Consider the following 14689-nt stretch of genomic DNA (forward strand, 5'->3'; position numbering starts at 1 on the left):
GTGGTAAGTCCAGCGACCTTGACAGCTATCCAATTGACTTTTATAAAAATAAAAACACTTGTACCAATTCTTTTTGAAATATTTAAAGAATCTTTAAAAGCTGGCTCCCTACTTCCAAGTTTTTCACAAGCATCTATTTTACTTCTTCTCAAAAAAGGTAAGGATTCTACACAATGTGCATCATATTGTCCTAGCATTACATATTAGCATTCCTTCTAGAATATGCCCTTGCTTCAATAATCTCAGATGATCAAACAGGATTTATTAAAAACCTCCAATCTTTTTTCTAATATTAATAGACTAGCTGACATAATGCAATCTCCGGTTCGTTCTCCACAACCAGAAGGAATTATTTCCCTGGATGCAGAGAAGGCATTCGAATTGAATGGCCTTGTTTATTTTCAGTCTTAAAAAAGTTTGTATTTGGTACTGTTTTTATTTCTTGGGTTAAATTGTAATATCAGTCTCCTAAAGCATCTATAAACCAACTATCAACTTGAACTCTCAATATCTGACTTTTCTCCGTTAACACAAGGGACCCGTGATGCAACCCCTCTAAATAGCTTTAAAAACAGCACAATTGTACAAAGAAATTAAACTGAACTAATAATGAACATTATCTGTCAAAATCTTTTGCTCTTCGTGACCCCGTATCCAGCTGCCCTTTAATTATATAAATGCTGGACCGGTTTGGTACATTTTCAGGGTATAAATTAAACAAAGTACTACTAAAAGAAATGAAAGCTGATTTAAAGAGCTGGCATACTCTTCCCCTTTAGTTGGAAGAATACTCTCAGTTAAAATGACAAATAAAATGAGCCAAGGCCCAAACCAGCGACATTCTTGCTGTGAGACGACAGCACTACCTACTGCCCCACTGCCTCCCAATCCCTACCAACTTCATCTTATTAGTCAATCTATATCCTCCAATTTTTGGAAAAACAAGATCTCCAGGGTAAATTTTATTTTTCAGAGAACTCATAATGTACAAAAGGTGGTTTTGGTCTTTCAAGTTTTATCCACTACTATTCTTTTATACTACTTTCTACTCATAAAATCTTTAAGTTCTGATCAGTTTCGATGTCATTATAAATTTACATCAGTAAAGGTTTTGTGTCCTATTTACAAAAATCATTTGTTCCTACCTTCTATGCTAGACTCATCATTTAGACTGTGGACATCATCTGAACTGGAATGCTTTAAAGACCTGTATGCCGATGACTTCTGGTCTGTAATTTGCTAGGGAGAAGATCCCTCAATTCCCCTTTATTTCCACTGCCTTCCCTGTAAATAACCTTACTCTTTATCTTAATAATAAAGTATTGATCTCCATATTATATTCCAAACTCATGTCTCTGAAGGAGTATAATGTGGATAAAATTAAATCTAGATGGAAATATGAACTGGGTGTAAAACTATAAGATAATTTATAGGAGGAGGCACTCAGAAATGTCCATGCATCATTATTATGTTAGATTAGGGCTCATACAATTCAAAGCGTTACACAGGGTCCATGTAAAAAAGGCACGATTGGCAGAAATGTACCCTGGATTAGATGCGTCTTGTGATAGATGTTCATTTTCTACAGCTGATTTGACACATGCTTTGGTCTTGCCATACTTTAAATAATCATTGGTCATCAATTTTTAAGTCTATCAGTGAGGCCCTGGGGAAGACATTAATGCCCTGTTCCTCAATAGGTATATTTGGAGTGACACTACTACGACCATAACTTTTTCAGCTACTCAGAGGTGCATTATTGCATATACGGTACATCTTTATAACCACAGAAAATTCGGTCACACTTTACAATAAGGTTCATTAGTTAATGTTAATTAATGCATTTACTAACATAAACAAACAATGAATAATACATATACTACTGTATTTGTTCATATTAGTTAACGTTAGGTAATGAAAATACAGTAGTTTATTGTTAGTTCATTTAAACTCACGGTGCATTAACTAATGTTAACAAGCATGGACTTGGATGTTAATAATGCATTAGTAAATCTTCAATTGTGATTAATAAATGCTGTACATGTGTTGTTCATGATTAGTTTATGTTAGTAAATGCATTAACTTAATAAACCTTATTGTAAAGTTTTACCCAAAATTCTTGTTATGCTGAAAATCCTCCCCTATCTCTGACAGTCTGGTGAGAAGATTTGTCTTTGAAAATAGATGTCTTTTCTAAAACGAAAAAAGATTACACACTAAGGGGTTCGGTGGACAGGTTATATATATATATATATACTGGGAACCTATTTTATCATAGTTTTAAAATTTTAAAAGATTTTCCTGCTGTTAAATAATCTATACATCTCTTTTTATCCATTTCATTGTGTTTTTTGTCTTTATTGTAGATTGTGGTGTGTTTTTTTTTCTTCCCGTTATTTGTAATTTTTAAAAATGTATTTATTTCTTCCATCATCACTGTTACGTGAAGACATGCCATTCTCTAGACTGTTTAATTATTGTATTTGACCCTAATTATTGTGTTGAGCTGCCTTGGGATGTTAATGTCTTGGGGTGGGACTTAAAAAAAAAACAATTATGTACTGTAAATGTATTAATAAATTGCAAATGTATTGTATGAAAACTTTATTTTCCTTCAAAATAAAAAAATAGATTGATGCCTGGTAAAAAGAACATAAAGCATATTTTAACTACAATACTTCAGTACATTTAAATAGTCTCGATTGTTAATTGCGTAGACCAATATACTGTAGGGTAGCTTACAGAACATGCTTAACTAACTTAAAAATGTCCCTCCACAGCAATGGCAGGATGCACTAAATTAACTACAAAGGGCTGCCTTTAAATTCTCTTTTCATCAGAAAAAAATAATGATCAGTACACAGGTGGCAACAGAAAAAAAAATCATGTTGATAATGCCAATGTTCTCGGTTGTAGGGCTGCATGAGTTACACATATGTCAGGGAGATTTATTTTAAAAATGGCATCATGAATTTACAAATAGGTCCTTCTGTGTCAATACAACCCAAGATGCAGGGCTCAAATTTTAGATTTTTATTATTGTTATATGTGTGAAAGTAATACATAAATGAATAAGAAAGCCATGGATGTATATTTACGGAGTAATCCACAGATTTTTAAGAGAGGTATCAAAATAGCAATTTTTTATAGCCAAATTACAGCGAAGCAAAAATGACTTTTAGAAAGATAGCTGTATCATTATTTTAACACAGCTTTGTAAGTCTAATAGTAAATTGTGCTATATTTGGTTATTCGTGAAGCATAACATTTAAATGCAGACATTTTAAATATGAGATGAGTTTTTCCCACCAAATTTGTAAGTATTAACAGTCTCTCACTATATCTTTAGACTCTAGTTCTAAACAAACTTTTCTTTTCATGCATTTCCTGCACTTCCTTTCTACATTTTTAAGCCCAGGTCTGGTCTGTTTCTAGAGGTATTGAGATCTCAATATGGCTTCTTAAATATCTAGTAAAATTGAACAAAGTTTCAGTGCTCAAAAACAAACGTGGGTCAATTAGAATACAGCTTAGGGCTGCACGATATTGGAAAAATGTAAAAATGTAACAAAGTTTTTAGAGTATGGGTGAGGAAGAGAGCAAGGTTGGTAAATCTAACCATTGGATGGTATCTGGTTTTCCCTTTCTAGTGAGATTAGTCAGCGAGCTGACAAGAGCGGAATAATTGGGTACAAATCGCCTACAATATCTTGCCAGCCCTATCCCCCTATTTTTTGGTCTTGAGTCTCAAACAAGCTGCAATCGCTGCAGTTTTATAATTTTGGGGATGCAACTGCCTGTGACCCAAAAGGAAGCCCAGAATCATTTTATCATATTTTTTAAATTTGAAATAATTACCCTGCTGTTAAATAATTTATACATCTCTTTTTGTCTTTAATGTAGATTGTCCTGCAATTTTATTTCTTCCCATTACTTGTAATTTTTAAAAATGTATTTATTTCTTCCATCATCACTGTTACGTCAAGACATGCATGACTCTAGACTGTTTAATTATTATATTTGACCCTAATTATGTGTTAAGCTGCCTTGGGATGTTATTGTTAGTTGGGGTGGGACTTGGGTTAAAAAATTTTTTTAAAAAGACAGAAGGAAACTGTAATGTTTATTGTAGTATTGTATGAAAACTTTATTTTCCTTCAGAAAAAAATGGATTGATGCCTGGTAAAGAGAACATACCAAGCATATTTTAACTACAATACTTTAGACATTTAAATAGTCTAGATTGTTAATTGCGTACACCGATATACTGTAGGGTAGCTTACAGAACATGCTTAACTAACTTAAAAATGTCCCTCCACAGCAATGGCAGGATGTACTAGATTAACAACAAAGGGCTGCCTTTAAATTCTCTTTTCATCAGAAAAAAAATACTAAAAATAACTAATGTTAAAAAAAATATGGACCAATGGTAAAGGCAGGAGGAGAGGAATAACTTCATACTTTATGATTTCCATAGGTCATAGTTCAGACCTGCTGGCTCTGTGGGTGATCTGATTGAAGTTTGATTTTCTCTTAGGTTTGTATGTCAGCAGCTTGCTGAAATCAGTGAGCAGCATCTCCCAGTAACAATACAAATCCTCCATTCGGAGATGATCAAGAATAAAGTTCCGGCCCCTTAAGAAAAACAAAGTCATAAAAATTAGTATAAATATCACCACACAAAAATATCTTTGAAAAAAATTCAGACAAAAATTAAAATAATCATGTATTCCTTAATCCTCATATCTTTCTAAACCTCCATGAATGTTTGAAATAGATGATTTTGAAAAATGTTTAAATTCAATTTACGATTGACTTCCATTTTATGGACAACACCATATCTCAAAGCACAATGCACATACAACTAAGGGTGCAGTGATACACTCGTGCCATAATTTGGTTCAGTTCACAATATTGGAGCCACAGTACAGATTGGTTCAGTTCAGTTGTGTTTACTGTGTGGCACCAGCAATAAAAAACACTAGATTTACTTAAAAGCCAATATTGTTCTCTTAATACCGTTATTTATTTTTTTCTTTTGCTGCTTAATTATTATTAATTGTCAATAAAGAAGCTGTTGTCACTTTATGGGTGCCATAAAATGAAAATCTATACAGATCTAGGCACAGATGAATAATAAAAGTTTTTTTGTGTCTAAATGTTTTCATTTCTGTTAAAATGCTTACACAGTCACGCGCCTGAAAAACGTGAAAGTTAATATTTTCTTTCTCTGTAAAAACAGAGAGTGACCACAAAAAATATTAGGTAGCCTTTGAGTGCTGGCGTTGCACACATGAAAAGTGATTAATGTAACAAAGTGCACCTCACACAAAAACCAGAAAGTCAATAAAGACATATTTTAGTGTGATTTCTCGATAGTGTTGTGTTAGCAAGATAGGAACACAACATACCTGCATTATTGTTAAATGGGTTCCAATTTTGCCTTGGTTTTTGTTTTAACAAACTCATTTAAGATTATAGTGCAAAAATGAATACACACCTATGAATGGTGTTGAAAAATTATATCAAATTTGAAATTACTAGCCAATGAAAATGACCAATCAGTACACACATATCAACAGAAAAAAAAATCTTAAAAAAAAAAAGGACACAAAGAATTTGTAAAGGCTCATGTTGAAGGCAAGACATTATTCAGGGAAGTGAAAGAAATTAATAGTTTTGGTTCTGATGGGTTGAAAATCCTAAAGTATCCCATAGGGTAAGGGAAACAATTAAAATACATGCTAGCAACAGTAAAACATATTAAAAGATAATGCCAGTGTTCTTGGTTGTGGGGCTGCATGAGTTACACAAGTGTCAGGGAGATTTGTTTTAAAAATGGCATCATGAATTTACAGATGGGTCCTTCTGTGTCAATTCAACCCAAGGTGCAGGGCTCGAATTTTAGATTTTTATTATTGTTATTTGTGTGAAAGTTTTCTTGTAGACAGGTAATGTTCTGTTTTAAAACTTTTTTAGCTTTACACAAAGCTGATGTAACGTTAGACGTTGTTGTTACAAATGGGTTATATCTTCACAGAAGTGTTGTTAAGCTACTAAAATCTTCTGATGAAAGATTGATAAGTCTATTTTCAGTTTCATAAGGGACCTTTTACAGCATCGATAATGTAGATTTTAATTCGTTTAACAACAAAACACAAGTAAATACCGATATTCCGCCTAGTCTCTCCCTATATTGTTTACCATGCAACTCTAAATATTTGCTCTGAAATAGCATGTCAGTTTGGCTTGCACGCAGCTGGACAAGCACTAGTCGCTTTTAACACATGAGAGAGGATTCTTTTGCTGTGCTCGTGTTTAAGGAGGCGAGGCTCTAGACGGCAGGGGAGGGACTGTGATTCTGAGATTTATGCTAAGCTATTAGCATTGTGGAAGATCACCTACTGCACCTTTAAATGGTAAAACGTGGCTGGTGGCCCAAACAACATGAACAGAAGTGTAACGAATGGGTGTAATTACAGTGCAGTAAAGGTTGTATTTTCTTTGGATCTACCAATATCTTTTTGTAAAATTCAATGTCGAATAAAAAGCGAGCGGCACCTAACCAGTCAAGCAACTAGTCAATCTGTTGCATTGGATATGCATCAAATTTTGAGATTTAATTTGCTGTATTCCACACAGAACCAGACCAAGCCACCCATTTTAGGGAGCCATTCATCTCCCCAGTGACCAGAGGGGTGAACACGACCACTGCCCTTTGGTCCCAAATAATCTTTTTTTTAAGATATGATCATTTGTAACTACTGTTGCCAGCATCACCACCCCTGGCTCTCTCAATTGTTTCAGCAGGTTCATATGATAAATCTGACATTTCCCACTCATGTCTGACCATATCGTAATCAAGATCCCCAATTCATTGTGTGACCCTTTAGAGCTGGATAAGGAAAGCAGTACAAGCACTTTATCGATTTTGTCCAAAGGTCAAGTATATATTGAATTTTGTTTTTACAAGCAGAAGGCTCGTCCTCCTCTCTTGCGACATCCAGCACCGCGTGGCATAATCCACGAGAGCAAAATGGAGCTCTCTTGTTGATAATTTTAATGGCCCGATTACATGCCCATTCTTTTGAAGGGGGTCTCTACTAGTTGTGGATTTACCATCTGACATTTACGGCAAGCAGCACACTACCTGCTGACGTCACCATAAGTGCCTGGTCAAAATAATCAAGCCATAAGAGGTTTTAAAGTGGCCACTTGACCTAAATGTCTGGCCGTAAGAATTTTTAGGTTCTGTGTCTGCTTCAGAGGAAAATCCTCACTATGGTGGAGGCTTAGCCCTCCCTTTGACAACGCGTGATGTACCGGGAAGGGATTCCCTCAGTTGAGCAAGCTCTCGTCTTTTCCTTTCCCAAAACACATCTACACACAAAATCCTTAATAGCTTGTTAAAACTGGGCCAATTCGTTCCTAGGATTAGAGGATGTATGAGATAGGGACTAAATGCCACCTTTACACTATGCTTTTAACAATGAAATTGTATATCTACGGCCGTTAACGAATAGTGAACTATATCCTCATGCAGTGGCATTTGCAGCCTTACGCACTGTGCATACCTACCATGAGAGGGTAAAATTAATGGTATTTTAATTATAAATTTTTTTACATAATATTAATTGATTACTAAACTGTGTACATTACAATATAATGACAAACGGAGTGTTTTAAATTGTGTGTAACCTACTTCCGAGGTGGGTGATGTGTAAAAAGAAATCTATTGGCTTTAGTTTTGTTGGCGGTTTTTCAGCTTCACTAAAAATTACAATTCAGATAGCTATTGTTTAAAACAAGGTTCAAAATGACTAAAACTGCTAAACTTAATTCAAACATCTGCCGAACGGCCTAAAAATGAGACAAAATATTGCTCCCCAACACAGGGTGAAGACAGCAGTCTCCTCAGCACCTAAGAACTCCAGGTCCAGCCCGTGTCTCTTTCGTTGGACAGTTCAAATCCAGCTGCCAGGTGCTCAACCTCCTCGCAGGGAACCGCTACTTGCATGGAACCTCCTGTTTGTTCTGCCAGCAAAAGATGGCGATACAAGGAGATGAATTGTTCGAGCATTACGGTGTCGATGAGCTCCTCAACGCTCTGACCATCCGGCACTAACCAACTGTGGCAGTCATCCAGGAGCTTCTGAGGGAACATGAAGGGCCAGCAACTCTCGATGAGCGAGCTGAACCCGTAGGGTTGCTCCTCTGGATTGCGGCCAGCCAGCTGGACAATGGCTCGCTTGAGATCATCGTATTCCAGGAGGTTCTTGACTGGTAGCTGCTGGGCAGCAATCTGGGCTTCGCCAGATAGCAGCAGGATTATATGTACCAGCCAATTGGGCTGTGGCCAGCCACATACCTCAGCCATCTTTCCTAAGAGGTCCAAAAATTCCGGATCGTCCTGGGGACATATCTTCTGCAGGCTGGTGGGAGGGTGGGCGGTAGATGTCTTAGCAGGCCGAACCACACACTCCACTTTTTCTGTGATTTGTGTTGCGATATGAATTTAATTTCACAGGACAACTTCAGTTACTCTATTTGGAAATAATTCATCATTTCACTCTAATTGAGAGTTTGACTTTATTTTAAAGTACTTTAAAGCTACTTTACTTTTTAGTAAATATGCACATTTTTTAAAGGGCACCTAGGTTACCCTTTAAAATATTTAAACATGTGAAACTTACTCTTGATCACATTTAATGATGATTGCTGATCCTAGCGAACTGAACAGACCTTTTATTCCCGGTTGCTTTACGCACGTCTGGTCTTGTTGACATATACACGTGACTACCGAGACATGTTAATGCGCGCAGCTGTCAGTCAATTCGGTGGGCGGGGGGACCGCACTCCTACGTCAAGTTGTGGTCGGTCAGAAAACCGCTTCAATTGGTCCACCAATTGAAAAAAAAAGGACTGGGTGTGTTTACATTACCCCAAAATTATGGTCTATACACTATATATGTCTGTCCAAATAGCTTGAAAAGTAGATTTTTCACCATAGATGCTCTTTAAATCACATATAGTTTAAATATTTTACCATTTTGGAATATATTAGCCAATCTCCTGGGGCCTCACTAATCAACGCTGCGTACATGGTTATAAAGGCGCCATCTGAAGACGATTTCAGACAATCTGACATTTCCATTCAATAAATGTGCAAATATTATGTGATGCTCAAACGCGCTTAACATAATACACACACTTATTAATGATTCCTTGTGATGAAGAGTAGGCAAAGTCAATATGTAGTGGGAAAAAAAAGAAGAATGAGTTCATGGAATCGAACCGGGTTCATGATCAATCTTGTCAAAACATGTTGCCATGCGCTTTACGAGCTACACTCATGCTGCCTTATGCCGCTCTCTTTAGTTATGTTGTCTATGTCAATCAAACGGTGATGGGCGGGAATCACTCAACTAGCTGACGGTGCTAAACTCAGCTAATCTCTCCTACTCTATTTTTTTCTTCTGTTTTTCTCAGTTTTTCTCTGGTCTACCTCCGATTGGAGCACCTCCAGTTAAAATTCTGAGAAGTTTCTCTTCTTGCTTGCTTTTGCCATTGCTTTTCATTTGGTTTTGCCAAAGTAGAGTCATTACCATATTTATTAGGGGGAGAAGGCAGGGAGAGGTTTTGCGCTCATGCACGTGCTCAGTTTCACGATAAGTCGGATTATTATGCCAGAATGAGAGGATAGTTCCTAGCCATATTGACCTAGAAAATAGCAACATTTCTTTTTTCGTTGGTCATATTAAACAATGTAACTACAGAAGAGTAACGTTTTTAAATATTAAAACTTTTTTTTTTGAGCGAGATGCTAAAATGCTAATTTAGGTTAATGATTTATGCAATGTTGAGCTAAAAGACCAGGGACCTCATGTAAAAACACTTGCGTTGAATTCATACTAAAACATTCACGTTAAGTTGGATGTACAAAGAGAATGTGTGGAATTCCGTGGAAGCAGCGTTTCATACATCAGAAAGCTGTAAATGTGCGTACACAGTACAAAATTCAAATGTACATTGTTTAATAAGACCAACAAAAAAAAGAAATGTTGCTAATTTCTAAGCCAATATCTAACTAGTGTGAACGTGTCTTCTGAACTCGTGTGCACACCCACGAACCATACGCAAGTCCGCTTGAAAGAGATGGTCTGGGGTGCAGTTCACGCAAACTCTGGTCCGGTTTACTTCTTGTATATATGCAATTGTTCCAAATAATGTAAGTGAACCGCCAACTGTACAACAAACTATCATTTTCATATTGTTCATTTGTTAGTTTGTGTGTGCGTGTCTGTGTATCTTGTACTGTACATTGGTACAAGCAGGACTGAGCCAGGGCAAACACAGTGATGTCTGCTTGTCTCCACCAAAAACAGATTCTGCAGACATCGTTTTAAGTTCTGAACAGTTTTTATATTTTTGCTGCAGATAGACGCGAGACGCTCTCTGTATGTCCAAAACCAAAAGATTCAGTAAAAGCAGAACGACCGTAATGTACATACATCTTTTCATTTTGGCGCTTTGCTTTCATGTCTGTCACTTAGCAACAGCCACACACACAACAGCAGCTCGAGGACACAAGCTTAACAGGGTTAGAAGGAAAAAAGTCAGTGTAAACACAAACCAATAGAGAAGGTGGCAAGGGGGACAATCAAACTTGGGTATGGTCCAGGCAATTGAACCAAGTGTAAAATCACCCTAAGGCCCTGTTTACACTAGTGCGTTTTAGTTTGAAAACGCATAAGTTTTGCTACGGTTACGCCATCCGTCCACACTACGCCGGAGTTCTCGAGCGCCGAAAACGGAGCTTTTTGAAAACGCTGGAGAGGCCGTTTTCATTCTAAAACGCTGCTGCTCCGTCTCAGTGTGGATGGGGAAAGACGGAGACATCTGAAAACGGAGGCGGGGCTGCAAACGTTCGCCTGATTGGGGCTTTTCCTGAATATTAAGTAGCCTAACACACACAGTTCAGTCTCGCATCCTCTTATTGTAAGTTAAGACTTCGCAAGGTTGATCAAGGCTGCAGTCTCCCCCTTCTCAGTTTGATATGGAAAACATACCGAGGACACGCGTAAATCTTCAAAGGGAACAGTGTACTTTATAACTTCATACACATCACCTTGGCTACGTTGTTTCACTTTCTCAACAATAAAATGTAAACATGATTTAAGGAACTGCCTATTTTCATTTTAATATTAGCAACTTAACAGACAGCAGAAATGTTGAGGCGCCGTGCTGCATATATGAGCATCATCTTCACTGTGTGGATATTTATAACAAAACGGAGCCGATAACAACTGCCTCCTTTCAATTTCAGTGAAAATACGAAACGCACCCTCTCTTCTGCTGAATATCAGTTTTAATAATCGACAATTATAAAAGTATAACATACAATAAGTTTTTACATTGTAGGAAATAAAGGCAAGCGATCAGTCAATGTACCTGGATTAATCATTAACTTATCTTTGCACTTAACCAAAACATGTTACCCGTGAACAAGTAACTTAATAGATTCCAATGACCAAAGTCAGGGAATATGTCGTTAGATAAAGACAACAACATGAATGAAATATCACGTTTAGCAAATATAGTGATATTAGATCCAGCGGGAGATGCGTGATGAGCAGTCCGACAAGCAGAGCTCTCATCTGGGTAGAATGCTGGAGCGCTTGCCCGAGAGTGTGTGTGTGGTCACGTGATGTGCGTTTTCAGCGTTTTGGTGTGGACGGAGAGCTGTTCAGAAACGCTGGGTAAAACGCGAGTGTGGACGCGGATCGTTTTCATTCGACAACGCCGTTTTAAAACTAAAACGCACTAGTGTAAACGGGGACTAAGTTATGGAGATAATGATATGCCAAAACAATCTGAATATGAAATGTGTTAATTTGAATTATTGACAATTGTAATTTAATAAATCTGGATATTTATACGCCGTTAAAAAATTGGGTTAATTTTTAGCATATAAATGTTAGCTTATAAAAATTCAGATTTATTAAAAACAGTTCAAATACAGATTGAAAATATTTATATATATATATATATATATATAAACATTTTAGAAATATAAAAAAAAAATATATAAAAAATGTGCCACATCATTGGGTAGCAAGATCGCCTCACAACAAGAAGGTCACTGGTTTGAGCCCCAGCTGGGTCAGTTGGCATTTGTGTGGAGTTTGCATATTTTCCGAATGCTCCGGTCTGCCCACAGTCCAAAGACATGTGGTATAGGTGATTTGAATAAGCTAAAGTGTAGTGTACAGCTGTAGTATATGGGTGTTTGCCAGTGTTAAGCTGTGGCTGGAAGGTCATCCACTGTGTAAAACATTTACTGAATAAGTTGTCGGTTCACTCCGCTGTGGCAAGCCCTGATTAATATAGGGACTAAGCCTAAAAGAAAATAAATGAATATATATATATATATATATATATATATATATATATATATATATATATATATATACACACACACATAGATGGGCGACACAGTGGTGCACAAGGTCGTGTTGTCTCCTGACAGCAAGAAGGTAACTGGTTCAAGCCCCAGCTGGGTCAGTCGGCGTTTCTGTGTGGAGTTTGCATGTTCTTCCTGCATTTGAGTGGGTTTCCTCTGGGTGCTCCTTTTTCCCCCACAGTTTAAAGACATGCAGTACAGGTGAATTGGATAGGCTAAACTGTCCGTAGTGTATGAGTGTGTATGGATGTTTCCAAAGATGGGTTGCGGCTGGAAGGGCAACCGCTGCATAAAAAAACATGTGCTGGATAAGTTGGAGATTCATTCCGCTGTGGCGACCCCAGATTAATAAAGGGACTAAGCCGAAAAGAAAATGAGTGAGTGATTATATATATAAAAAGTGTGCACAGCCACGCATGAATTTAAAGCAATTTTATAATCTTGCATATTTTTTGCGGTTTCCTCATACGTGCATAATAAAGGACTACACAATATTATTATATTATATACACAGTAGCCTAGTACTGTATGTCTACAATTACAACCCTGAAAGACGTCCAGAATGAGGCAATTGCTGCTCCTTCTTGTGCACAGTGATGAACACTGAAGGTGGAACCCCTCAGGTCATTTGCTTTGATGATAATGAACCTCAGTGAGACCCTTCCTCTCTCTCTCTCTCTTAAAAAAAACATTCAGATTTATGCAAATTACAGGGGTCGCTCATTGAACTCAGAAAATACGGAATTCTTGTAGTAAGTAAATTTCCACTTGTGTGATTTTAAAAAAATCATTCTCATTCATTCATGCATTTCTTTCTCCTATAAAAATCTTTAAAAAAAACTAAAACCTGAAATGGCAAAAACTCACAATATGAGAGATGTACTCTGAAATACTAAAAGAGAATGTGCTACCATCACTTCATGCCACAGGCTACGTAGTGCTCTTTCAATACAATAATGAACCAACATCTAGCAGAGAGTGAAAAAAAATTCAAGAAAATCAAAAAAAAAAAAATAATGGATTTGTTCTATTTGTTGTAGGGCGTATTGGTGTAATCATTTTTGCAACACCTCATTTAGATAAATTGTATTATTTTTTAGTGACCACACTTTTTAATTGCTTTAATTAAAAAAAAATGTTTAATAAAGTGTTTTGTAAAAATGCAGCAGGTTGTTTGTATATATTCACTGAGAAACTATGGTATACTCATTTATGCTTTCCTGATATGTAAAAGCATAACTTGTATGCCTCACTTATTTATGCACTAAAAGAAAAAAATAATAATTAAAACACTTGTTACCTTATAGCAATTTCTTCTGCCACTGCATCATTTTCTTTCACAAACTGAAGCAGTTCACTAACAATAGAGAGAAAACAACTATAAATGGGCAATTCACTTATTGTCTTTACAGTACTTTTCAACCCAATTAATGTAATTGTTTTTTGGTATTTTTGGTAAATGTAATTCATACATTTCTTTTTTTTTTTACTGCCGACAGCAATCTTGACCTCTTTTGATAATCTAACTGAAAACACAATGAACATAAAATGACAATGGGTTAAGCCTGAAAGGTACCTCAAGTCAGACAAATCTTGCTTGACAGGGATGTAGTGAACCCAGGGCTTGAGCTGAATGTAGAAAAACTCAATCCACTCTTCCCCAACATGAAAAACCAATGAACCACACAGGAAAAGATGCTTTAAACGGAAGCTAGCAGCAACACCTCTGAAGTTAAAGAGGTATCTGAGAGAGTAAACAATATATTAAAAGAATACTGGTTTGTTTACAGACATCCACTTAATGTTACAGCTTCTGCTAAAAAAAGAAATTAGATGGGTCTTTACTTGTATTCACAGTGGTCTACCAGAGTAACTTCCTTGGCTGGAGGTTTACCAAGAGTGTCCTTTGGGTGGGGGTGTTGGGTTGACAGTTGATGTGATTAAAGATACAGAAAAAAAGTTTACAGATTATACTAGATTAGTGCAATTGCCTATCCTTCTAAATGTATAATTTATAATAGCTGTAAATATGTCACAATTTGGAACAAATAACCATGCTACTATTACATAACTTTATCTATTTTCTAAATGCAGTAATATCCTGTATAATAGAAAGGGTTTTTAAAAAACCTTATCAGACTTCCAGGCCTGGTTTTTGGTGTATTCAGCATCTACAAGGTCAGGCGCTGCTCTTGAGAGAAGGATCAGAGGGTCCCTCTCTGAACT

The 14689-nt window shown here is 36.6% G+C and overlaps 1 protein-coding gene across 2 annotated transcripts in view; it reads right to left on the reverse strand.

Annotated features, from left to right (window-relative positions):
• Positions 1-4122: 4122 nt before the first annotated feature.
• Positions 4123-14689, reverse strand: part of poglut1 (protein O-glucosyltransferase 1) — a 37352-nt gene continuing 26785 nt past the window's right edge. The window contains exons 6-10 of one of the 2 annotated variants that reach the window (XM_087236326.1): positions 14594-14689; positions 14309-14367; positions 14040-14207; positions 13764-13820; positions 4123-4635 (exon numbers count right to left, since the gene is read on the reverse strand). The exon at positions 14594-14689 is cut by the window's right edge and continues 4 nt beyond it. In XM_087236326.1, coding sequence (XP_087092452.1) covers positions 4479-4635; positions 13764-13820; positions 14040-14207; positions 14309-14367; positions 14594-14689 — 537 coding nt within the window. In that variant the 3' untranslated portion in view covers positions 4123-4478. 2 annotated transcript variants of the gene reach the window in all.

Source organism: Danio rerio, chromosome 1, assembly GCF_052040795.2.
Source record: "Danio rerio strain M-AB ecotype USA chromosome 1, GRCz13ab, whole genome shotgun sequence".
Taxonomy (NCBI): Eukaryota; Metazoa; Chordata; class Actinopteri; order Cypriniformes; family Danionidae; genus Danio; species Danio rerio.